General features: G+C 41.8%; 1 protein-coding gene and 1 long non-coding RNA gene across 4 annotated transcripts; one reads left to right on the top strand and one right to left on the bottom strand.

Moving 5' to 3' along the window:
- ZRSR2 (zinc finger CCCH-type, RNA binding motif and serine/arginine rich 2) lies at nucleotides 1–26,185 on the top strand. 2 transcript variants are annotated; one of them, XM_027095777.1, is made up of 12 exons: nucleotides 1–319; nucleotides 721–800; nucleotides 2,713–2,901; nucleotides 4,284–4,374; nucleotides 8,420–8,528; nucleotides 8,722–8,808; nucleotides 11,629–11,667; nucleotides 12,275–12,393; nucleotides 18,748–18,961; nucleotides 22,670–22,725; nucleotides 23,503–23,612; nucleotides 25,689–26,185. In XM_027095777.1, the coding sequence occupies exons 1-12, from the start codon at nucleotides 279–281 to the stop codon at nucleotides 26,135–26,137; spliced, it is 1,584 nt and encodes a 527-aa protein (XP_026951578.1). In that variant the 5' UTR covers nucleotides 1–278; the 3' UTR covers nucleotides 26,138–26,185. The 2 variants fall into 2 exon arrangements, with proteins under 2 accessions (XP_026951578.1, XP_026951579.1); XM_027095778.1 differs by lacking the exon at nucleotides 2,713–2,901 and having other exon boundaries at nucleotides 5–319.
- On the bottom strand, nucleotides 12,330–25,515 carry LOC113614356 (uncharacterized). 2 transcript variants are annotated; one of them, XR_003430596.1, is made up of 4 exons: nucleotides 25,277–25,515; nucleotides 16,214–16,272; nucleotides 16,011–16,089; nucleotides 12,330–12,681 (listed from the first exon to the last, which is right to left on the bottom strand). It is a non-coding gene; the product is annotated as an uncharacterized LOC113614356 (long non-coding RNA). The 2 variants fall into 2 exon arrangements; XR_003430595.1 differs by having other exon boundaries at nucleotides 12,334–12,681; nucleotides 16,011–16,272.
- Nucleotides 26,186–26,486: the final 301 nt, after the last annotated feature.

Here is a 26,486-nt window from a genome sequence, read left to right as displayed (position 1 = left end):
GCACTGGGGAAGCGCTACGAGGGAAAAAGTACTTACAAGACGGGTTAGGAGCCCAGAGGATTTTTCGAGAAGGAGACATTTACTTGTGCAGGATTTTGGAAGACGAGCTACCTACCTCCCGTCGTCCGTCTTTGGTCAGCCAAGGGGGAGACAGGCTACCGCCCCTCTAGCCCGAGAGGCCGCGCAGCGACCGCGACTCCGCGACTGCGCGCGACCGCGGACGCCTTCAAGCCTGCCCCTTCCGGCCGACCGTTGCGGGGCGTGGCGGTGCTGGCAAGATGGCGGCGTCCGAGAAAATGATGTTTCCGGAGAAGCTAAGGTGAGCTGGGTTGGGGGAGGTGAGCTGACAAGAAAAGGGGACGGAGCGGACCGAGGCTGGGTTGAAGGATTTGCAGGCAGAAAGGGAGCTGGGCCAAGCAGATAAGCCACCGCGGCAGCTCGATCCCTTCCCTCGGCGCGCCCCGGACTGTCCGCGGGCGTCTGTGGGCTCAGGGAGGCGAGGAGGGGTACAGGTGGTGGGATGGAGAAGACCTGCCGTCTGCGCATGGGATGGCGAGGCGATGGTAAAAGCTTGCTCTGTAATTAAAACACGGGAAGCAAGGTTTCACTTTCGAGCGCCCAAACGAGTTCCTGTCATTGGGCGCGGAGGAGAGGGGAGCTCAGGCACCGTTGCAGGTGCGGCCACTGACGCTGGAGTGTGTTTGTGTCTTGTTTTTCCAGCCACAAAAAGTACAGGGCCGCCCTGAAGAAGGAGAAACGAAAGAAACGTCGGCAGGAACTCGCTCGACTGAGAGACTCAGGTAATGGATTCATCCTGTTTTCTGTGTATGCAACTGCTCCCCCGACTCCCGTCCTGAGGCCCCAGTGTCAGAAGGAAAGCAAGTACCGTATCCGAAAAAGAATTGCTGTGGCCACGGCCTCTCAAAAAGTTGTGTTAGACCCATGACAGAAACAATGTTAACGTACTCAAGGGGTGGGGGGGAAGTCACGGTGAATCATCACCCACTGATTACGTGTTAGGTATTTATGAAGTATCTAATATTACAGGTGCAGGCATTACGAATTACAGTAGCTGGCCCAGCCTTTGCACGTAGTAAGTATTCGGTGAATAGTTTTCTTTGTAAAACCAGCAGGAGTCGACAGTTTTAGACACTTTGCAAGTTTTTCTTAAATTTCACTAACATGAGAGACCCCTTGTTGACATTATTTAAACATATATGCATAAAATTAGTTGTGAAACTTACTTGACTTATAAAGCGATATACTTACAAATCACAAAACCAAGTGAAATTATACAATTATACATCCAGTCCCCTGCAGTGGAAGCTCAGAGTCTTAACCACTGGACCGCCAGGGAAGTCCCCATATCTACATTAATGTAGTGTTAGGGATGATGGGAAATAGATGCTCACAACGTGAATATGGTACTGAGTGGAGTTTGGAATGCCACTACTACTGTTGCCCTGTGGTTATTTATCACTTTTTTTTCCTATTAAAATACTGTGGAACCTTCATCTGTACTGATGGTGGTGTCATTTGGCCTTCATGGCAGAATCTAACATTTGTATATTAAACCTACCTGTTTAATGAACTTAGTTGTAAAGTTGTATAGTGTAGTTATAAATGCAGACGAAAGCACTGAAATCACGCAGGAGTACTGAGTTATAATGGTTACCATACACATTAGCCAGAATATGCCTGTTAAATTATCCTAGACAATTCTTGAAGTCCACAGATTCAAGGAACCAGGATTCTCCAGCCTTGAGAAAATAGCCATGGAGGTTTTACTTACCATTGGAGTTACCTTGTAACTGTTTCAGTAGCATTACTTGGGATACTTAGAATGGAAGGGGCAGTGCGTTGCCCTGCAGCCTGTATTAGCATCTCTGTTTTATTCGTTCAAAACTGGCCCACTAGAGGCAGGATAAAGCATCAGGGATAAAAGGAAAAACAGGTTAGGTTGACGTTATTGATGCCCTTAGTGATTTCCCAGCCTCCTTGAAGTTTTCAGCTTCCTTACTTTGTTAACCTGTTTTCTTGTAACATGCCCCCACTTTTAAAAACTCTTCTTTTTCTTTACATATTTTAAATCCAACATATTCCATTGATTTTTTATTCCCCTTTAACTTTGTAAAGTGCATTTGGAGTGAGCCTCTGTGAATAGGCAGGTGGATGTGTCCTTTGGCAGTTTAGTCAATTGAAGAATGCAGCTCACTGGTCTGCTCGTGATTATATATGGCTAATGGCAGATCCAAGACTAAGCGCTTGTCTCTGGATGGCTGCTCCTGCTTTGGCCTACTCCAACTCACAATTCTTTACTTAGTGGTGCTTCATGAATAGTGTGGTCTACCAAATGCTGCTGTGGGTTGTAGCACACGTTGCATGGGCAAACATTACAGAAGGCTAGAATATAGAAGTATTCTGTAAGGATTGCTATAAGAGTGAATTGGCAAGTGATTAGTAGAAATTTCTGGAGTATCAACCTCTCTATTACAGGTAGCCTCTTTAGCCCCCAGTTCTACTTTAAATAATCTGAAACGAGCTGCATTATCAGAAATTAAGGTAACATGAAGGATAAAAAGCAAGTTGTAAAATTGTAGCATGATTCCATATACAGTTACATGTATAATACAATTAGATATACATTTGACCCTTAAACAACATGGGTTTTGAACTGCTCAGGTCCACTTATATGTGGATTTTTTTCAATAGTAAACACTGTTGTACTACATGGTCTGCAGTTGGTTGAATCCAAGGATGCAGAACCACAGATACAGAGGAATCATGGATGTGGAGAGCCGACTCTAAGTTATACATGGATTTTCAACTGCGTGGAGGGCCAGTGCCCATTAACCACTGCATTGTTCAAGGGTCAGCTGTATGGTGATTATCTAGGACTGGGTGAGTCTTTGGTTAGACCTATACTTAATATATGTGACAGACAATATCTTTTTCCTTTTAGCCTGAGATCTTCTGTTATATTTCCTTAAGATCACTTCAGTTTTCCTCCTTTTTTTCCCTCACATTTAAATTCTGAGTAGAAGAGGATATAAATTTTTATTATATTAAAACTTATTTTCCCATGTTTTCATTTTATTTTTATTTTTTTGCGGTACGCGGGCCTCTCACTCTTGTGGTCTCTCCTGTTGCGGAGCACAGGCTCCGGACACGCAGGCTCAGCGGCCACAGCTCACGGGCCCAGCCGCTCCGCGGCATGTGGGATCTTCCCGGATCGGGGCACGAACCCGTGTCCCCTGCATCAGCAGGCGGACTCTCAACCACTGCGCCACCAGGGAAGCCCCCATGTTTTTATTTTGAAAATGTTCCAATGTACAGAAAGTTGAAAAAATGGTTCAATAAACATCCATGAACCCTTCGTCTAGATTTGTCAATTGTTAACATTTTGCTTTACTTTCTCTCTCTATATAGATAGATCCATATGTACAAATTTTTTCTGAACCTTTGCGTATCAGTTGCATATCCATACCCCTTACCCCTAAATACTTCAGCCTGCATCTCTTAAGAATAAGGACCATAATACTAAACAAAGGAACATTAATTCAGTAATATATATACAGGCCATATTTAAACTTTCCCAATTCAAGTTTGATTATTTTGAAAAGCTCAAGCCAGTTGTCTTGTGGAATGCTCTGCATTCTAGATTAGTCTGTCTTCTGATTGGCTTCAGGTTACACTCTGTAGCAAAATACTACAAAGCTGATGCTGTATAGCTCTCATTGCATACATCAGGGGGCCTCTCATGTCAAGTTGTTCCACTCCTAATGATGCAAGTGTGGTCTAAGTGTTGCCAATCAGATGGCTCCATTGAAAAAGATGTTCCTGCCTTTGTAATTAGTACTCGTCCGAGGGCTGATATTTTGAGATAGTGTAAATAAATATTCTCTTCCCAAATAAATATCCTCTTCCTACAGTGGGGTGCAGAAGTGAGGACTTTTCTACTTAAGTCTTTCTACATTTTTTAGTTGCCATTCTTCTATACAGGTGGATGTTCCCTCTCACACCTCACCATCTTTTGGGGTATCACTATGGAACCATCAATAAATTTTTTAAGTTTAATGTGTTATCTACTACCATTATTGTTCTTTTCAGTGTTCACATTGTTCCAATTTGGGCGATTGGGGCCCTTTATTATTAGAAAGTTTTAAAAACAGGTTTGTACCATAATTGTAAAGATGAAAAATTGTATGTAAGTTCTTCCCTGAATTATTGACCAAGGTTTTGTAATATACAGATAGTGTACTAAAACACTGACATTCCTTCAGGACTCTCACAGAAGGAGGAGGAGGAGACAGTGGCGGATGCCTTTATTGAAGAACAACGACGAGAAGAAGAGAGGCTGCTGGAGAGAGAGAGGTCAGCACTGATTGAAGCGCTTCCTGCGAACCCAGTTATTTTACTTGAATATCCTAAATCTTCGCTAACTAGGGCGGGTCTTCTTTATACAATCTTATACAAAATAGGTCTTATAAAATACCCTGGATAAACTGTTTAAACCGCTAGCTGATGGGCTGAAAAAAGATATTGTCTTTAAAAAAAAAAGTATTATTCACTCTTTTTGCTCATTGGTAAATGTTTTTGAAAAAAAATCCAAATAATTAAGAAGTGTAAACAGTGAAAGGGCTTCAGTAAACTCAACACACCAAAGATAGCCCCAATAAGAAGGTAAGAAAGAAACTGTAGATGTAGTATATATGTATATTTCTATTGTGGGATGATATTTATACCTATTTTTCTATAAATTGCTTTTTTCGCTATATAGGACATTTATTTCGGTGTTGGTGCAGAGATCTAATTCAAGCATTTCAATAGCAACACAGTATCCATTGTATGACTGGCATAATTTATTTTCTATTCATAATTTATAGTTCTCTACTGATGGACATTCAGGTTATTTACTATTAAATAACATTCACTTACCATGTACTATTAATGTACTCTTATTTACTATTAATTTATTATTATTTTACATTCAGGCTTTTTACTATTATAAAAAAGTTGCAGTGAGTATCCATGATTATAAATCCATGGTAATTGTCCTATTATTTCCTTAGGAAAATGCCTAGAGGAGAAGTACACGTAAAAGGTAGATGGGCAGGTAGAAAGGGCATCCAGATTGCAGTTTGCAGCCTTTCCAAGAGTGAAGCAAGGTGCCCATCTCTCCACACCTTCACTCACACTAGGCATTATCAGTTCTTAAAACTCCTTTAGTGAAAAGTCATATTTCATTGTTTCAAATGTACATTTAAAAAAATTTTTTTATTAGAGTATAGTTGATTTACAATGTTGTGTTAGTTTCTGCTGTATAGCAAAGTGTATCAGTTATACATATACATATATTCACTCTTTTTTAGATTATTTTTCCATATAGGCCATTACAGAGTATTGAGAAGAGTTCAAATGTACACTTCTTAATTAGTAGGGTTGAGTATCTTTTTATATATTATCTATTTGTAGCTTGCTTAGTTCTTGCACCTTTCTCTTTTGGGATTCATTTTTTTTTAAGTTTGTTGTGCAAGCAATGTTATTACTTGATTAAGGATATTAAGCCTTTATCTGTCCTGTGTGTGATGTATATTTTTCTCATTTGTCATCAGTCCTAACTTGGCTTATCGTGTTACTCACATAATTTGATCTCCATGTCGTCAATTTCATCATGATATCTAGCCTTGATGTCTGATTTCAAAAGGCCGCCCCCATCCCAAGTTGACAAAAATATTCTGCTCTTTTTCTCTTTTGGTATTTTTCAGGGGGTAGTTTGTTTTTTATTCCCCAAGTGGTACACAATAATATGAATCTGCTTAATGCTACTCGACTGTACACTTAAATGGTTAAAATGGTAAATTTTATGGTATGTATACTTTGCCACAATAAAAAATAAATAAATAATTTTTTAAAGGAGAAAAAACTTTATAGGTCCTGTCTAGCTATTTAGTGTGTTCACTGGAAATGTTGCTTCTTTTCTTGTAATTAGTTCCTGTTACCCAAATAAGCACATAAATAGGTGGAAATATGAAAATGCTGAAAAAATAAAAAAAAAGTAGTAATGATTGGGAACAGGGAGTTGGATTCAGCCAGATCTGCATTGCAGTCCTGGCCCTGCTACTTACTAGCTGTGTTCAAGTTGCTTAATCTCTCTAAGCTTCAATTTCCTCGCCTTAAATATGGACATAAACAGTGACTTTCCTGGTGGTCTAGTGGTTAGGACTCCACGCTTCCACTGCAGGGGGCACGGGTTCGATCCCTGGTTGGAGAACTAAGATCTCACATGATGCAGCCAAAAAAAAAAAACCATCAATCATAGTACCTACAGCATAGAATTGGGGAGATTAAATGAGATTAATGAGGTGGTAAGTGTATAGCACTTAACGTAGTGTGAGCAGATAGGAGGTGCTGTAATATCTCTGGTTGTTCTTACTACTAGAGATTTCTGTAATGATAAAGATGATATGTATAGCATGAAATAGGGAAGTCATTTTTCTTGCTTTCCCATTTACTTAGATGCTTCTTTTAAATCACATACACATGTCTTTGTGTTCCCTTGATTTTTGTTTATTCCTATATGAGTTGCATAATACTTTATTGTTGAAAAGCAGGAAACTTATTTGAAAATACTGAATGGCTTTATGTACTACTTAAAAGGAGGTGTATAGTGTCAAAGGTAAACAGAGCCGGACATTAAAGTGCAGGAACAGACTTTATTCAGTAACTCCCGACAGTAGGGGAAGACCTGAGCTCCATTCTGGTTTGTGTAGAGGCGATTTGGGCATTTAAAAGGGAGAATGAGGAAAGTGAACAGTACCAGGAGTTGATCCCTGTGAAGGTGACCAGGAAGCTGTGTTCGTTAGTGGGCAGTTAGGGAAGTTAGGGCTTTATCCTCCCACAGAGACTGGGAGCCAGAGGCCTCATCCTTCTTAATGACTGCATTTCCCAGGAATGGCTCTCAGGCCCTTGAGAGAGACCCTTATGAGCTGTAAGAGACACATATTCATAATTACGAGCCCTTTTGAGTAATGCTCTAGGAGAGGGAAGGCAGAGGCCTATTATCAGGTGTTGGCCAGAGCAAACAGTCCATTTTCTAGGCAGCATTGAGTTTTCTCAGGCAGGCATTTTAATGTCTTGGGGGGTGGGAGGTGATGGGGTCATCCTAGGGACACAGCCTTATGCTGCTAAAAGGCATGCTAGAGTTTGCTCAAGTCTCTTAGTGCAGGGGGTTGACAGAGTTATGTGCCCAGAGTTCTAGAGTTCTCAGTATTATATCCAAGTTACTAAGTTTTAAAGTTTGTAATATTTTACTCTTTTGTGGTCTTAAATATATATACACTTTGGTTCAGTTTATTTACAATGAATATCTTCCTCAAAAGGTTCATGAATCAGAGTTCTGCACACTGAAACATTTACATATACTCTATGACATACACAGGAACGTTGACACATGCAACATGCCAGTGTCTACTATGGCTAAAAGATGGGTTCCTGGAATCTGTAGTTGGAAATGGAATACTTTTTCCCATCAAGTATTTGAAATTGTGGTTGGGTCCCCAGACTAGACATAAAACCTTATTTAACTGCTAATGTCCCTGAAGTAATATAGAACAGTTTCTCATATTTCATTTTCCTTTTACAAATTCAGTGGGAAAATGCAGTCTAGGTTTTAAACACTTAATCGGCTAATAAACTTTTGAAATATAACCCATCTTTAAGTTGGAAACTTGTGGTATTGGATATCTGAGACACCATTTTAAGATAAGATCACTCTTTATAATTGGTCATTTCTAAAAATAAACTAGACACCCACTAATTTGTTTTTGTAACTCTTTGTCATCTTTTCTTACAACCTGTAGCTTTCTTTATTTTAAAGACATGATCACGATGTAGTTCTATTTTTCTTCTCTCAGCAGTTAGGTGCTTGGGGCAAACCACAGGAGTCTCTCAGCTGTAAAGAGTAGCAGTCCAAGGGTTTACAGCAGGAGATGTCAGGTTTTTATCATGCTGCAATCCTGCGACGGGCACTTTCAAAATGCATAGAACAGGAAGGGTAATACTTCCTGAATGTGAAAAGCTGGATGTTACTCACTTTATTGGCACCTACACATCACTGTGGTCAACCTAAAGGGAAAGCTAGAGTGTCATTGTTTTGTGTAAAGATATTACAGATAGGAAATGTAGAAGTAGTGATTTTATGCTGTCACCCTCTAGGAGGATATGCTAAAATGTAGTGCTTTTCCAATATCACTACTCATCTCTTGATCCTCTTACCTCCACTTAACTGCTTTCTAGAAAATATCTTTCATGATACTTTCGTCATTCCCAAAATCCCATTTGCTATCATATATGTGTGTGGATGTATTTGTAGATTAGTGCCCATTTCTTTTATCTGATCACATCGTTACATCAATAGGCAAAAATTACATGAGGAGTGGTTGCTGCGGGAACAGAAGGCGCAAGAAGAATTCAGAATAAAGAAGGAAAAGGAAGAGGCAGCTAGAAAACGGCAGGAAGAGCAAGAGGTATGGTATTAATCAGATAACCAGTTAACCAAAACGACTCTCATTGAGTTACATACCTTGAACTTTAAAAATCGGATATTATCCATTTTACCAGTGTTAAAGTTTTTCATTTATTTGCCCCATATGTGAAATGTTGTAAAAAAGTGAGTCTGAAAAATAATTACCTTTCTTCTTTCTTTTTTCCTCTGTAAAGAGAAAGTTAAAGGAAGAATGGGAAGAACAGCAGAGAAAAGAGAGAGAAGAAGAGCAGCAGAAGCTACAGGAGAAGAAGGAAAGAGAGGTGATTCCAGTCACAGGAGGATAGATGCACTGCGTATCCTCTTAGTGAGCGGATGGGGCGGGTGATAGGCTTGAAGGATAAGCTATAGGCATGTCAGGTTTGGACTTGATTTTTTCTTTAGAGTCATGTTTTTAGTTTGGATATACACTAGCGTTTCCTTATGATGCTCTTCTTTGGGTGGGTGCTGTGGCAGATGCCTTAAATGAAGGTTTTTCTTCATCTCTGCCGATTTTACTCTCTATACCAGGGATTGGCCAACTTTTTCTGTAAAGAGCCAGAGTAAACATTTTAGGCTTTATGATCTGTATGGTCTTTGTTGAAAATGTCCAACTCTGCCAGTGTCCCGTGAAAGCAGCCATAGGTAACACGAAAATGAAGGGTGTTGACATGTTCTAATAAAACCTTATTGTTGTATTGATTAAAAACCGGCAGCTGGCCCCTGCCTTACACTTTGTACCACTCTAGAGCAAATGGTGTTCTTCGGAGGTTTTGCTGTATATGGGTTGACTTACTTAGAGAATACTATTTTATATAGTTTCCACCTTTGTTTGATTCATAAGAGACTTCACTGCTTTGGACGTGTCAGCAAGAACTAATAGATTGAAAGAAATCAGACTCAAATATTGAGGGATGAGGAAATATTTTTTGTTATTAAATCTTGACTTCCTTTCTAACTTGTGCTATAAAGGCAATTGTAGCTAACCTATAGTTGCTCACACACAAAAAAAGAATCTATAAGGTATATGTATATATCCTCTATATCTTCCAGGATTGTTTTTAAAGATTGCTTTGGTCTATTTTGCTGCTGTTCCTTAACAGTGTATTTATTTCAAAGATATCACAGCTCATCTTTCCTTGACTGATTCATCAGGATGTATCTTTTCTGTGATAATGCTATGTATGAATAGCACATAAAATTGGGTAATCACCAGATTACGGGGGAAAATGCATTTGTTTACATCCTGGTCATGATGGGGTAGAAGCAACCTTTGTTTCTTTTGTCTCAGGCCATCAGTTAATTCCAGTGCAAATTTTAAACACCCTTATTTGAGTACTGCTTTCCAGATGAGGCGAGATCATGCTAAGTTTTTAGGGGGCAGGAAAGTTGTTTGGAGCTTGTTATTTTTTTAGTAGAGTGTAATAAATTCCCATTTTAACAGTGGAATGTTCTTCAACTGAGGTCTTTCTGGCACCAGATAAAAGCTAACGCTTTTGTTTCAAAGGAAGTCTGGTGAGACATTAAGGAGAAGTGGGTAAAATGAAGTCGATTCTAAGCATATATAAAGGGATCTGCATTCTTTGTTTCTCCTGTAAGCTAGATGCTTCTCTAGGGGTTGGAGATAGGGCAGCGAAAAAGATCTGTACTCATTGAGTTCGGTTTCTAGATGGCGGAACTGAATATAAGCAAGCAAAAAAGGTCATTTGAAGTGCTCTGAGGTAATGTTAAGCGGTATAAAGGAATAAAGCATTAGGAAAAAAAAGAAATAAGGCAGAATGTCATGTGACAGAGTGATTGGGGTAGGAAAGTACTTCTTTCGATTGCCTGTCAAGGAAGACTTCTCCAAGGAGAAGCCGACGTGTGAGCTGACGCCTGAATGCAGAGATCTCAGAGAGAAGGGCTCCAGGCAGAGGGGGGACGCCCTGAGCGTGGAGCTGAAAGGAGGTCAGGGTGCCTGAATCCTAGAGACCAAAGGAAAGAGCAGCAGGGGTGGGGAGAAAGTCAGGAGGGTAGGCAGGGTCATTCATGTAAGGCCTCCTGGGTGGGAAGGACGAGTTTGGATTTTACCTAAAGTGTCATGGGAAGCCATTAAAGGGTTTTTAATCAGGGATTGACTTCATCTAATTTATCGTTACTTTTAACAGATCGTTCTGACTTTTGTATAAAGAATGGGGGATGGGGGTGGGGAGTGGTGACCAAGGAGGCAAGAGTGGATATATGGTGACCAGTTAGAAGGCTGCTGTTCCAGACAGGACATGATGGTGGTTTGGATGACAGTAGTGCTTAATACAGAGAAGTACAGAGATTTGGGGTGAGTCGTGGCACAGTCAACGGAACTCTAGCTGGTAGGCTGAATGGACCGGGAAGGGAATTCAAGTCATACTTTTAGCTTTTTAGTTTGAGCAGGTGGTCAGATGGCAACACCGTTTACTGAGATGGGCATTTAGATGGGCGAGGGGTAGGCAAGAGTGAGGTTCGTTTTGAGCACGTTAAGTTACTGAGGACCCTTACATGGCCAGGCAGAGTTAATCAAGTAAGCAGCTAGCCATATGAGTCTTCTATGTAATGCTTTAAGGAGCTAGGGAAGAGAAGTCTGTCGAACATAATTTAAAACTTATTTAAATGCCAAGGAGGTCAAAATTTACTGGCATATTTCAGGACTGACTTTGCTTTATCGGAAAGTTTGAGATTTTTTATCAATCCCAGTTGCTGCTGTTCATGTCATAATGTAGCGTCTGTTAAATGTCTGTGATGTTTCAGCTAGCATTGTCTTTTATGATATTCACTAATACTTCATCTTAAAAACTAGAATGTGGAATATATGTTCAAATCTACTAAATACTACTCTTACTGAAATTATTAGAAGACTGTTTTGCAATGTGTGCTGTTAAATGTCCTAGTTGAAGGAAGATTCTCAGCTATGTGTCTTTTGAAAGCTTTTCAGAAGATCTGTGCTGTAGAAAGCAAATTAGAACCTGAAGCCTTTTGTGTGCATAAGTTTTTTTTAAAATTGTGACAAATGAGATTCTTAACCAGAGAAACCAGATGTGACTTACCTGACTTTGAGGTTTTCATTAGTCCTATGTTTGCACCATTTGTAGGAAGCTGTGCAGAAGATGCTGGAGCAGGCTGAAAATGAGGTATTTTCAAAACCTTTCATTAAGAACTTGAGACCGATGAACATTTCTTTAAAAACAATATTTCCAATAATGTTAATTTCGTGGTAAGCTACTTAGATCCTGTCTGAATGTGGGAATCACCTGCGTGGCTCTGTGCTTTGTACCGCAGCAACAACAAAATTGAACTGATGAACAAAAGCAAAGATCACCCTGGTGGACTGGACTTGTTTATAGTCCTTAAAGTGTGTGTAACCAGCATCACACACACTTACGCCCAGATGGATGGTTTAACTTGATTCACAGTAACTTAGATTGGTCTCAGGGGGTGGTTCTCTAAGAAGTCCTTCAACCCTTTTAGGAATAGATGGACCGAAGGGAAACTTTGGTGACTGCTCCTGGTAGCCATATCAATGCCTGATGATGGGCAGTGACTGGGAGCCAGGAGAGACATATAGACCCTGTCTCACGACAGTTGTTTGTAGAGTCTAGATTGTGTGATACAACTTGAATGTGTATATTCTTACATGAATCTGTTTTTATTTTTGACCCAAATATTTCGAATACCTTTTAAACATTTACTTCTTCATGGATTTTTAACACCAAGTAAAGTCATGGTTATTTTTAACAGTTGGAAAATGGCACCACATGGCAAAACCCAGAACCACCCATGGAATTGAGGATAATGGAAAAAGATCGAGCTAATTGTCCATTCTACAGTAAAACAGGAGCTTGCAGATTCGGAGATAGGTAACCAATTTTGCTTTATTGTGTCAGAGTTAAGTGACTCAAAATGTTGAGGTTTTTGAGTTGGCACGGGCTGGAGTTTGAAATGTTCATAGGCATCTGCTGCATTCTTGCTGCTGCTCCGGTTCCCCCAGCTGAGCATCCCCTGCTTCCTCCACACCCCCATACCTCTTCTCTGGGTGGGCTTCGTCCAGTTCTCTGGCAGGGCTTCCTTTGCGTTCCTCCCACAGCTATCTGAAGACCTTTTGCTTTTATTTCCTTTCTGCACTTGTATTAGTCCACATGGGACACCTGGGATGGGGAAATAATCTGTTTCAAAAGACTGGAGCAGTCTGGCTTTACTTTTTGAATGGCAAACACTGTACACAAAAGAGGCTTTAAAAACTGGCATGCCGGGCTTCCCTGATGGTGCAGTGGTTAAGAATCTGCTTGCCAATGCAGGGGGCGCGGGTTCGTGCCCCAGTCCGGGAAGATCCCACATGCTGCGGAGCTGCTGGGCCCGTGAGCCATGGCCGCTGGGCCTGCGCGTCCAGAGCCTGTGCTCCGCAACGGGAGAGGCCACAACAGCGAGAGGCCCGCGTACCGCAAAAAAAAAAAAAAAAAAAACTGGCATGCCCAAAGGGATATCTGTGAAAGACAGGATCCGAGTTGAGTAGAGGAAAATTCTAATATGTGTTCTCAGTCTGCTCTGAGTCAGGAACAGACACCAGGTTCAACATCTGGCTTTAGCGGCTGTCAAGGTGGGAAAGTTACTTAAGCCCTCTGTGCCTTAGTTCCCTCACCTGTAAAATGGGGATTAAAAACAGTACCCCTCGGGCTTCCCTGGTGGCGCAGTGGTTGAGAATCTGCCTGCCAATGCAGGGGGCACGGGTTCGAGCCCTGGTCTGGGAAGATCCCACATGCCACGGAGCAACTAGGCCCGTGAGCCACAACTACTGAGCCTGCGCGTCTGGAGCTTGTGCTCTGGAACAAGAGAGGCCGCAACAGTGAGAGGCCCGCGCACCACGATGAGGGGTGGCCCCTGCTCTCCGCAACTGGAGAAAGCCCTCACACAGAAACGAAGACCCAACACAGCCAAAAATAACTAAATTAAATAAATAAATAAATAAAATTTTAAAAAAAAAGCAGTACCCCTCTTCTAAGGCAGTTGTGAGTGAATGCAGGGAAAGCAGGGAGAACGTGGCAGGCCCATGGCAAATTCTGAGTGTTTGCTCGTATTTTCATTTCGTTACTGTTGCCCTTATTCTCTGAGACACTCTGCTTCCCTCCCTCTTTTGGATCAATGATTTTAAAACAAGACATTCATGTGGAAAACTAAGTGTTGATGTTTTCATTCATTTAGCAAATATTTAAATACCAACTGTATGCCAGGCAATGGTGAGTTTTATAATTTGGCTTGTTTATGAATGAACAGCTTAAAGTAGATAAATAATTCATAATGGTGAGTAAATCCATCTGAGGGAAAATCTAATTATTTTCATTCTGCAGAAGAAAAGATCTAATTATATCTTAGTGTCCTATTCATCATAAAAAGGGATATGAATAGGAAAATTCATATGTATTTAATGAGAAACTGTATGTTGTCTCTCATGTTTATTTTATTCATAAAATTATCCATGCTGTTTTATTTCCTTCTTTGAAAATATGAACCTTCTCTAGCTTTCTCTTTTTTAATTTAAGCCTTCACGTCATTTTACATTTTTTAAGAACAGTGGTTCTCAACCCTGGATGCACACTAGAATCATTTAGAAAGCTTGAAAAAAATTATGTCCTACCTCAAATTGATTAAATCAGAGTTTCTGAGACTTGGGCACCCTAATTTTTGAAATGTGCTCAGGTGTTTCTGATGGGCCCAGGATTGAGAGTCACTAATGTAGTATTTGTGACTCCTCTTATATTTTATAGCTGGGATTGTATATGCCCAGAATATCTGTGAAAGGATTCACAGGATCCGGTCAATAGTGAAAGTCTCCTCTTGAGGAACTGGGAACTAAGGAGGGGAGAAAGACTTTACCCCCCTTCGTATCCTTAGAAGTGTTTCCCAAATGTATGTTTAATTTCATCAAAATAGTAATAATTGGGGCTTCCCTGGTAGTGCAGTGGTTGAGAGTCTGCCTGCCAATGCAGGGGACACGGGTTCGTGCCCCGGTCCGGGAAGATCCCACATGCCGTGGAGCGGCTGGGCCCGTGAGCCATGGCCGCTGAGCCTGCGCGTCCGGAGCCTGTGCTCCGCGGCGGGAGAGGCCACAACAGTGAGAGGCCCGCGTACCGAAAAAAAAAAAAAAAAAAAGTAATGATTGATGTAAAACATCCCCCACCAAAGAAAAAGTGTACAGTGAATTAGCTTTGAAAGACAGTTGAGACTCAATGTGAGTCACCTTTGCATTGGCGGGGGTGGGGTAGGGGTGGGGGATTGAACCAAATTGTATGTAAGGTTTCCCAGCTGCAGGAGTCCTCAATTATGATATGTTTCTAACATTTCCCTAAATGTGAAGACTTGTGGTCATCGGATTCTGGAGTCTTCTGCTGGGCATAAGTGAGAGAAGGGGAGATGTCCTAAGTGGTTTCAGGAAATCAGTTGACAGTACTTATTTGTGAAAAGGGGAATGGACTGTCAGCCTCTCAAAACCCATCCCTGAGGGCCGTTTCAAGGAAATATTGACGGTGGTCAGCTTAGTTTGTGAACCTTTCTTAATATATTCACAGGCATGTGAAATTTCACCATCACAACTATCAGAAAAAAGTATGAGAGCGATTTGGGTATTTGCATGATTCAAGTGATCAGTTGTGAAATAAGATTCCATGAAACCAGCAATTACAAAATCCAGCACCATCCCTTCAAACAAAGATACTGCCCCCCTTTCACAGAGAGCCCCAGTGACTTGCTCCAGATCATACAACTGTTCTTTTCTGTTAAGGTCTGTCACAACATCAAGCACTCCCGTAAGCTAAGCATTTCTTTGGTTGCTTTGTTTTTGTAATTAGTACGAGTTTGATTCTAGAACCTTTTTGCACTTGGAGTCACAGCTTTGAGGGGAGTTCAATTTTTATTTATTTTTTGGTCCTTAAAGAACATAATCACTGATGAAAAGTAAAATTTATTAATCAGAGTAGTTATTTATACCTCACTTGTTTCCAGAAGTGATTTAAAGAAGGCTCACAGGGCTTCCCTGGTGGCACAGTGGTTAAGAATCCGCCTGCCAATGCAGGGGACACGGGTTCGATCCCTGGCCTGGGAGGGTCCCACATTCCGCAGAGCAACTAAGCCCGTGTGCCACAACTACTGAGCCTGAGCTCTAGAACCCACAAGCCACAACTACTGAGCCCACGTGCCACAACTGCTGAAGCCTGTGCGCCTAGAGCCCGTGGTCCGCAACAAAAGAAGCCACCGCAATGAGAAGCCAGCGCACCGCAACAAAGACCCAGCACAGCCATAAATAAATAAATAAATTTATGAAAAATAAAATAAAGAAGGCTCACAATCTACTACACTAAGTTTAATAAAATAAAAGAAATTGAAAGCAAGGAAAGGAGAAGAAAGTGAGTTATTGTGAACGTACAATACATTTGGCTTTGGAGTTGTATCCATCCCAGGCAGAAATGAGCTATGTAGTTCTTACCAAAAAGGAAATGAGTGGGATCTCTGGAAAGACAAAGATTTTCCAGGCATCAGAGTCTAAATATTTCTCCCGTGGAATACTGTATAAAGACATTGAGTAGGAAGGTGGACAGTAACTTTGATAGGTGTTTTATTAACAGTTGCATATGTAATTTTCATGAGAATATTTCTCACAAAGACCTTCAGTAAATAATCACAGCCTACCTTTAGCATGTAGCTTGATTCTATAAAGGACAAAGGTAGTAGGTGCCTGGAGTGCTCCCCTGAAAAAAGAAAAAGAGGCATAGTCAGTTAGCTCTACCTGAGGGGGCATTTGGAGACCCATGCCATTTATTGGCTGTCCTTTGGTTAAGGTAATGTCCAGCTACATGATTTTGTGGCAGTCTTACTTGATTCAAGGATCTGAGTAAATAGCATGGCCTAAACCAGGAGTCCCCAGACATGGCTAACCTTCAGGAACAGGTGGGGAGTTACTCTGAAAACATGGGTTCCCCACTCTTGGAGGTCTGAACAGATGGTCTAGGGCAGGACCTGAGAAATCTCAGTTCTTCCCAGGTGATTCTGAGAATCACATGGGTTTGATACCACAACTTTAGACTGCCTTCCCAAATATCTCTTGTCTTAGCTGACTTTTCAGTAGAACCTATAGGGCTGGCCTTAAATACACTCAGATTATATGGACTATCTCTAGGCCAAGTGGGATTTTTCCCTAGATGGGGACTTTGGCGCTGTTCCAAAACTCACAAATGTTCATTTGACATCCTGGGTACTATAGAGCCAAGTTCATTCAGTTATGATAATCCCATGAGAATTTTAACCTTGTTAAATTGGTTTCTCATTTAATTCTGTATGTGTTCCATACTTGTAAAATTCTGGTTCTGCTAACACTGCCAACCAGGTTGAATCCTCGTTCTTTTTTCTGTGGGTATTTGTCCTTGGGAAGATGGATCTCATTACAAGGTCTCTGACTGAATAATCTAGGAGGGTCCTTTGAAAAATAGAAAATTTCACTTTAATGAACACAGATTGCCCATTTCTGAGCTGGGCATGGTGTATGCGGGGCATTCTGTGTGCATTGTCTCACTAGGTGTACAGAGATGTATGTTACAGACACTGGAAAGTAAGCATGAGTTAAACATTTATTCATTTCAGGGCCATTTTTTTTTTCTAACACCTGCCTTGTTTTTCAACTTTTTTTCTTCCAAAGTTCTGGGGATTTTTTTCCTAAAGTTCTTGTTTTAACTAATTTTTAAACTAGAAATTTAATCAGGAAAATTTTGATGATTTGGAATCCTAAACTGCATTTTTTTCCTTCATTTTACTTGAGGAGAAGGAAGTAAATAAGAAAGTAAACTCATATAAAAGATTTTTTAAAAAAATTACTCAGTTACAACCCGGTCCAGTTTAAGCTATGAAGAGAAAATTGTTCTTCACAATGGTTAACCTTCATTAAAGAGAAATTCCTTACATTTAGCACATCATATAACACACAGGCAGTAGACTGTCGATAAGCTCGGATCTCTGGGATCTTCTCTCCCCAGCCATGTGACCTGGGTACGTGTGCTTCTCTAGGCCTCACTTTCTTTCTTTCAAAGTGGAGAAAATACTAGCCCTGGCTGTCCTAACAGTTCGCAAGGATCAGAAAAAGAATATAAAAATGCCATGAAAACTATGAAATGCGATCCATTTAGTTGAAACTCTCAGAATACCCTTTTCTCTAAGTGTCGGGTTTGTTGGCGATTGTATGGAACCAGGATTGCACTGTTCTCACCTTGTCCGGAGTCCCATGCTCGGTGTCTGTGTGCCTTTCATCACGCTCCGTCATGCCCATGCATCTCTTTCCTGGTGCTTCCACATGTGTAAGGCTTCCTGAACTTCAGTAAAAGGCAGCTGAATGGCATCTGAACTTGGAAATAATTCCCAACCTTACATTTTTTTTTTTTTTTCCAACCTTACATTTTAATGAGACCCAATATATTGGTCAGTTTTAGAACAGTTTTTTTTTTTAATGCTGGATACAATTTTTTTAAATAAATTTATTTATTTTTGGCTGCATTGGGTCTTTGTTGCTGCGCGCGGGCCTTCTCTAGTAGCGGCGAGCGGGGGCTACTCTTCGTTGCGGTGCACGGGCTTCTCATTGCGGTGGCTTCTCTTGTTGCAGAACTCGGGCTCTTGACGTGCGAGCTTCAGTAGTTGTGGCTCGTGGGCTCTAGAGCGCAGGCTCAGTAGTTGTGGTGCACGGGCTCAGTTGCTCCACGGCATGTGGGATCTTCCCGGACCAGGGCTCGAACCCATGTCCCCTGCATTGGCAGGTGGATTCTTAACCACTGCACCACCAGGGAAGCCCTTAGAACAGTTTGGTTTTTTTTTGTTGTTTTTTTTTTTGCGGTACGTGGGCCTCTCACTGTCGTGGCCTCTCCCATTGCGGAGCACAGGCTCCGGACGCGCAGGCTCAGTGGCCACGGCTCACGGGCCCAGCCGCTCCGCGGCATGTGGGATCTTCCCGGACCAGGGCACGAACCCGTGTCCCCTGCATCGGCAGGCGGACTCTCAACCACTGTGCCACCAGGGAAGCCCTAGAACAGTTTTAAGTGTTGAAATTTAAAGTCTGAATGGGGTTTATCATCTTACAGTTCAGTTGAAACAGCTAAGTTGCTTGAGTATCTCACAGTTTAAAGCAAGCCTTTTATGTGTAATTTCTCACCATTGGAATGCTGAAGTTTTTCCTTCATACGCAGGTGTTCACGTAAACACAATTTCCCGGCATCAAGTCCCACCCTTCTTATTAAAAGCATGTTTACGACATTTGGGATGGAGCAGTGCAGAAGGGACGACTATGACCCCGACGCAAGTCTGGAGTACAGCGAAGAGGAAACCTACCAGCAGTTCCTGGACTTCTATGACGACGTGCTCCCCGAGTTCAAGAACGTGGGGAAAGTGATACAGTTCAAGGTGGGCACATGCAGTGCGCGTGGAGGACGGGACTGGTTCGCCTCCTTCTGAAGCACCAGATGGCATGGGAAAGCGAGGGCACAGGCTCTCTGCCTGGGTGGGACGTGCGCTATGGTGGAGGGCCTGGCGCCATGTTGGAAGGAAATGTTAATTCTTTCTCTCTCTCTCTCCATCCACCTCATTGCCAGTACGGTTGAGGTACTACTTGAAATCTTAAACAGGTACTAGCATGACATTTCCTGGGTTCTGAGGTTTTGATGGGAAAAGATATTTCATCCATTCAGTACCTTTATGGTCCCATTCTTTTGCAGCCTGTGAATTCTCTGCATAAGGTCCTCTGCAAATAGGTATCCAAGCGTTCGCTTAGGGGCTGCATATGATGCGGAATGCCCTCCCTCCCGTGGTCGGTCTCCCCTAGAGCCGAGGAGAGCAGAGTGTGACAATCGTCTACTTACTCCACCTACCGAGGTGGTTGATTTGTTGTTACTGTATTGTGTTGATGGTGCCTGCCTGCAGCTTCCACCCAAGGTGCATGTTCTTTCTTTTGGAGCTCCCCAAGAACATAAACCTTGATTCCTTTTCCTTTTTTATTTTTACTTTGTTTTTATTCACTGAATACTCTCAATACTGAAAATAGTGTTCCCAGAGTCATGGTTTGTGATGCAGCATAGGGGGTAAAAGAAGTGTTCAGATTACAGAGTTATTTTAAAACATTCCTTAAAGCAAGCATGAAGTCAGGTGTAATGGCTGCTGCTCCTGGGCCCAGTGGTCAAATCCTAGCACAGTGAAGTCTCCTGCTGTCTGCAATTTGATCAGATCCGAACCTGAATGATTTTGTTATGTTAGGATGGGGGAAATGGCCCATAATTTGGAAAGAGATAGGAATAAAGCTGTGAATTTTTTCTGCTAGTTGGAAATGACAGTGGAAATTTGGAACAGCTAAGAAACAGAGCAACTGCGGCCCTCGTGAAATTCAAGGCTATCCTTCTTACTACTGATTTCAAGATTTTAAAAAATTCTTTCAAAATTTCTCTTTCCCCTTTACCTTTTCTTTCTGTTGCATGCACTTTCCCGTCTTCACAGTACTTCTAAGTGCCTGGCCACACACGACTCGGTGCCACGTGAGAAGCACCGCTGAGGAGCTGGTGTGCTGACTAGCCGTGGGCTCTTTGCCTCTTTGTGCCTTTTCCTCATCCCTGAAGGGCGAGGACTGGACTACATCAGTGTTTTCCCGCATGGGGTCCCTACATCATACCGCTTCTGGGAAGTTAGTGCTGGAGCTTTCAACACCTCAGGCTGCTTAATGGAAATCACCCCCATTATCTGCAACAGGCCGTACCTACTAACCGTGGAGTTTTTTTTTTCTTTTGTTGAGAATTCTGTCAGCCAGGCTCATGCTAATCACGTTGGCAGTTATAAATGGAAAGCTGTTTAATAAACTTTTAGTAGAAAAATTTCCAAAACATCAAATTCATCATGGAAAATTAATAACGGGTCTTTGGAAACCACTGGCTTAAATGATCTCTAAGGGCCCTGGTGCGGCTCGCGTGGCCTCCTGGGGCCTTTCAGTCTTCCTTCTCTCTCTCTCTCTCTTTTTTTTTTTTTTTAAAGATTTCGAGAAGCATGTGGGATCTTAGCTCCCCGACTCCCTGACTAGGGATCAAACCCGCACCCCCTGCATTGGAAGGCGGAAGGTGAAGTCTTAACCACTGGCCCACCAGGAAAGTCCCCAGTCTTCCTTTTTTTTCTTTTTTTTAAATAAATTTATCTATTTATTTATTTTATTTTTGGCTGCACTGGCCTTTGTTGCTGCATACAGGCTTTCTCTAGTTGCAGTGAGCGGGGGCTACTCTTCGTTGCGGCGCGTGGGCTTCTGTTGCAGTGCCTTCTCTTGTTGTGGAGCACGGGCTCTAGGTGCGCGGGCTCAGTAGTTGTGGCTCATGGGCTCTAGAGCTCAGGCTCAGTAGTTGTGGCGCATGGGCTTAGTTGCTCCACGGCATGTGGGGTCTTCCTGGACCAGGGCTCGAACCCGTGTCCCCTGCCTTGGCAGGCGGATTCTTAACCACTGCGCCACTAGGTAAACCCCCCCAGTCTTTCGTCTAAGGATGGTGTCAGTCAGTAGTGTCAGTCAGTACGCATCCTGCCTCTCTTGGGATGCTCTAATAAAAATACTCTGCAACTAAGTTGTAAAATTATATCGATAGATTCATTTTGAAAAGAAATGCTAAACATTAGTATGAGTATTTGAGGACTTTTTTTTTTTTTTTTGCGGTACGCGGGCCTCTCACTGTTGTGGCTTCTCCCGTTGCAGAGCACAGGCTCCGACGCGCAGGCTCAGCGGCCATGGCTCACAGGCCCAGCCGCTCCACGGCATGTGGGATCTTCCCGGACCGGGGCACGAGCCCGTGTCCCCTGCATCGGCAGGCGGACTCTCAACCACTGCGCCACCAGGGAAGCCCTAAGGACCTTTTTATACCGTTATGTAAAACGAAATCAGATTTGTCATTTTTTAAGACAAATGGTCAATGTTCACCCTCACAAGTAATGGGAACAGTGCATATTAAAATGAGATGTTATTCATACCCATCGGGAAAAAAATTATGAATTCTAATATCAAGCATGGGCGACGTTGTGTAAATTAGTAAAACCACTTTAGAGAGCAGTTTGTCAGTACCTAGTGAGGTTGAAAGTACATGGAACCTACAAATCAGCATACTACTTACGGTCATGCACACTAGACAAAGTCCTACCGCCCAGAGAGGCGTTCAGGCATGCTGACTGCATCACTGTTTGTTGATGAAAAATTGGAAGCACCTTGGATATGCATCATTAGAGGAGTGGATAAATATATTTGATAATTTGATATAGCCAGTATTTAGTAGTTTAAAATGAGTCATTAAGTTTACATGATTACATCTTGAAAAAAGGATGTGAAATAAATATTATTTATATAAAATTTTAAAATGTACAAAGCCATACTGTATATTGTTTATCAATATATATACGTGCTTCTTAGCATATATGTACATAAATATGTGTATACCCATACGTACATAACAGACACACACTTCTTTGTATGTCTGTACATAATATATGTATATATTTTATGGCACACATATGATATATGTGTATATGCCTGTCTGTGTATATGTATGGCTGTGGGTATTGTGTCTGTGTAGATAGGGGTGTGTGTGTGTGTGTGTTTGGAATGTGAAGGTTATACCCAACCTCAGGATAGTGTTCCACCTATGTGATGGAGGAGGGAGAAGAATAGGATGAAAGGGCTTCAACTGGGTCTTTCACGTTTTATGTATTTAAACATTCTCAGTCAAAAATGGAAAATGTTAGTGTTAAATCTGGGTGGTGTATATAGGGGCTGATTTCTAGTCTCTGTATTTTTTTTCTTTTTTTAAAATAGTCTCTGTATTTTTATGCATGTGTGAAGCATTTCATATCTTTGGACAAAAAAGAATCAGGATCAACAGGGATCAGGTAATTGGGGCCTGCAACACTACCGTCTGCTGAAGTATGCCTTAAATAGACGTAAGAGTGGGGTAGTATCTTAATTTTGGAATCTTTGATTGATAACAACTTTTGGTAATGTTGGCCTGGACAAAAAATGCGTTTGATGACTGGAGGGCTTCTTTTCCTTAGGTTTTTGCCTTTTTTGTTTGTTTTCTAATGATGGAATTCTTCATTGCTCCTTAGGTCAGCTGCAACTTGGAACCTCATCTGAGGGGCAATGTGTATGTTCAATATCAATCGTAAGTATTCTAAACATAAACATCTTCACATTTGTCACAATATAGTGTTGTGATTACATTGACATCTGGGATTTTTCCACTGAATATATACCTTTCATATGCATGGTATTTTTAAAAATGTAAATATTAAGAGCTGACCTAGAAATATGGAAAGGATTAGAAAACTATATATTTGTATTTCATTTTTCGTATACTTAGAGAGTTTTTAATTTTTTGCATTATAGTTAATTTTTTACTTATATAATTTTAAAATTAAAACACAAACTGAAAAGGGATAACTAGAATAGAGAACCCCAAATAAAAGCCCCAAATAATTTCAGTGTGCATTTGGCCCGCTAAGAGAGCAAGCAGTTAGTGTGTTGTTTCTGCTCGTTTTGCTGTTTGCCTGTGCTGCCATGGCTAATGGGATAAATTAACCATTGTATTGAATAATAGGAAGGACAGCGATCTGAGCTGAGAAGGAACAGGCAGTGACAATGGAAAACACTTCTGCATTTTTAATGGTCCAATCTTTTGGTTTAAGAAGCTTTGACTCAAGTAGATTTCCTTGCATCAAAACCTCTGGGAGGGTTAGTAAAAAAAACTAAAAAACAAAACGGTTCCTGAATAAAGTGAGCTTCAGGACCTTGAATGCTGTAATAAGGACTCCCTAGGTAGCACAAAGGCAGTGAACTAGGTGATCCTACGGTAAACAAATACAAGGGTTAATTAACAGTAGGGTTAATCTGCATATTAGAAAGTTACTCTAAAGTGCATCCTTTAATTTGTGGTTTCAAGGGAAGAAGAATGCCAAGCAGCCTTTTCTCTGTTTAATGGACGGTGGTACGCGGGAAGACAGCTTCAGTGCGAATTCTGCCCAGTGACCCGATGGAAAATGGCAATTTGTGGTAAAATACAACGTGACTTTTTTCCCCACTGTTCCACTGTCATATAAAGAATAGTTTTAGGGAAAAAACCAACCTTTTAAAGGTGTGAAGCATAGCTTTTGCCTCACCTGGTAGATGAGCAGAGATCATTATGTAAAGTACATCACAGTTTAGACCTGTAACCGACCTTGTGGGTCACTTTATGGATGAGGTGACTGGGGTCACAATGTATAGGTGACAGAGTCGGTGCTCGAAGTCCTGGGCTCTGCAGGAAGCCTGAGAAGTTGTGTCTATCAGGGACGCCGTCTCCTGATTGCAGTCTCAGAAGTGTTTTCTATTCATTGGCTCCTCACTTGAGCTGGGTTTTTTCCCATCTTTATCCCTAATGAACCTTCTGTCATCTTTGCCACCTAAAACATTACCTATGACACTTCGTGCCTTATTGAAATACAAGCTTTTGTGTCATAAAGATTGATTATAGCTGTAGAACCTGGTCAGGGCACATTCAGTCAGGCTGACTCATCAGACAGTGGCTGCCAAGTCAGGAAATGAGTCAGTCCTTTGAGTAGCTGGCAATTTTGAAGGGCTCATTCTGTTTTGATTTCTATCAGATGGGCTTCGCCGAACCATTTCTTGTTGAAGTGCTCCGGGAGCTACGAGAGGAGCTGCCCATGCCTTACGGGACCACTTCCCTTACCCTTTGCGTTGCTTTGCTTTATACTCGCCTGCTTAAAACCTCTTGTTTCAAAATCTATAATTTATAAAGTCTGAATCTTTGGCAACCCGGTCTTAATGGATGCTCTCACTTAAAAACCATTTATCTGAAGGGAGAAAAAAAAGGAATTTCGAATTCCTTGCTTTGGCAAACCAGAAGAACCATTATGCCTGATTTAAAGACGGGTGCTGAAAGAGATGGGTCTGTTTTCTCCATTTCAGTGAGGTGCTTCTGAGTGTGACTTTGACTCCCCCAAAGCAGGAAACTATTTATTTCACTTGTTATTTTTTAAATAACAGCTTTATTTTTTCCTAGTAACTAATGAGCATTTTGTCGTGTCCTTATTATTGGATTATTGGCCACTGTATATCATCTTTGGACAGATGTCTGTTCAGATGCTTTGCCCATTTTTCATTAGGTTATATGTCTTATTGAGTTGTAAGAGTTCTTGATATATTCTACAGACAGGTCCCTTATCGCAGATATGATTTGCAACTATTTTCTCCCATCATGTGGGTTGTCTTTTCACGCTGATGTTGTCCTCTGAAGCACAAAAATTTTTAATTTTGAGGAAGTCCAATTTTTCTATTTTTTTTCTTTTTTTGCTTGTGCTTTTGGTGTCATATCTAAGAATCCATTGCTTAGCCCGTGTCACGAAGATTTACTTGTATGTTTTCCTCAAAGAGTTTTATAGTTTCATAGCTCACGTTTAGGACTCTGATCCATTTTGACTGACTTTTTGTATATAGTGTGTGGTATGGAGGTATTTCACTTTTAACTCTTTTACATATTTAGGGAATTCACCGCTTTTAAAAAAGTTTGAAAATCCCCAAAAGATCTCTAAATTGTTCAAGTAGATTTCACCTTTGACAAAAATCTTCCATGTTAAAAGCACCTGGTAAATTTAAAGCATTAGGCCAGTGTTTATCATCTTCTTGAAGTATAAGAAAATACAGGATCTTCTACTTACGATAGGCTCTTTCTTTTGGTCAGTGGTTTGGTCCTCCCACCACCGTGCCCTCAAAGCATGTTGCCAGGGGGACTCCCAGGGCTGGTTCTTCACTGTTAATTAGGGATCTACATTGTCAGCAGGATGGTAAAAGCCTAGAAAAAATAATGTGGTCGCCATTGGTTCGGTTGCACTCCACACCATAATCCAGTAGGGGAACAGGGCATTCTGGTTAATTAAAAGTTCTTATCTGTTACTTTTCACAGTGCCCTTTGTTAGAGCATTGAATATTTTTGAAATTCGGGGAGCCAAACTATGACATCAATGTACGTAAGGAGAAAATAGTCCTATCACAAGCGAACATCAGAAATGTACCTTCTGAAAAGGATGAAGTGCGAGCAGTAAATGCCGTTTCTTCACTGTGCCCCTCCAGGTTTATTTGAAATACAGCAGTGTCCAAGAGGGAAACACTGCAACTTTCTTCACGTGTTCAGAAATCCCAACAATGAATTTTGGGAAGCGAATCGAGACATGTACCTGTCTCCGGATCGGACTGGCTCCTGCTTCAGTAAGAACTCAGAGAGGAGAGAGCGGCCGGGCCGCCACGACGACTACTACAGTAGGCCGCGGAGGAGGAGGAGCCCCGGGCCGGCCCACTCCTACAAGAGGAACGGGATGGCCGAGAGGAGGAGGAGGAGGAGCCACGGGGGCAAGAAATCCCACAAGCACGCGTCCAAAAGCCGGGAGAGGCACAGTTCCCGAAGCAGAGGAAGAAAAAGGGGCCGCAGCCGTGGCCGGGGCAGCCGCAGCCGCCGCAGCCACAGCCGGAGCTCCTCCAGGTCCAGGAGCCGCGGCAGGAGGACGTCGGGGAGCCGAGACTGAACTCTGCATAGCCCCAAATCCAAATAAACTTACCATGTCCTTCAGTGATTGTACACCCTTTATTATGGCGGCTGCGTAGTTGGATAGAGGGCTCTCAGCTCACGTGGGTTAGCAAGTCTGGCAAAAGCCTATGTAGCCTGGAACCCTATTTTAAAATACTTCTATTCTCCGGTAATCTGTGTGCTTACTATAGAAAACCTAGAAAACATAAAATGTATACAACACAAAAATTATTTATACTCCTGACCCGTAAATATAACCGGTTGGGCTTTCCTGGTGGCGCAGTGGTTGAGAGCCCGCCTGCCGATGCAGGGGACGCGGGTTCGTGCCCCGGTCCGGGAAGATCCCA

The sequence above is a fragment of the Aethalodelphis obliquidens genome, unplaced genomic scaffold, assembly GCF_003676395.1.
Source record: "Aethalodelphis obliquidens isolate GAN/ISIS:26980383/991018 unplaced genomic scaffold, ASM367639v1 scaffold94, whole genome shotgun sequence".
Taxonomy (NCBI): domain Eukaryota; kingdom Metazoa; phylum Chordata; class Mammalia; order Artiodactyla; family Delphinidae; genus Aethalodelphis; species Aethalodelphis obliquidens.
This window is presented reverse-complemented; position numbering and strand designations above follow the sequence as displayed.

What these genes read in the sequence shown, in the direction of transcription:
- ZRSR2 (XM_027095777.1), top strand. Translation starts at nt 279, where the DNA reads ATGGCGGCGTCCGAGAAAATGATGTTTCCGGAGAAGCTAAG. An exon ending in GGAAAGTGATACAGTTCAAG is followed by an intron (nt 18,962 to 22,669) that starts GTGGGCACATGC and finishes ATTGCTCCTTAG; the next exon opens with GTCAGCTGCAACTTGGAACC. An exon ending in GTGTATGTTCAATATCAATC is followed by an intron (nt 22,726 to 23,502) that starts GTAAGTATTCTA and finishes TGTGGTTTCAAG; the next exon opens with GGAAGAAGAATGCCAAGCAG.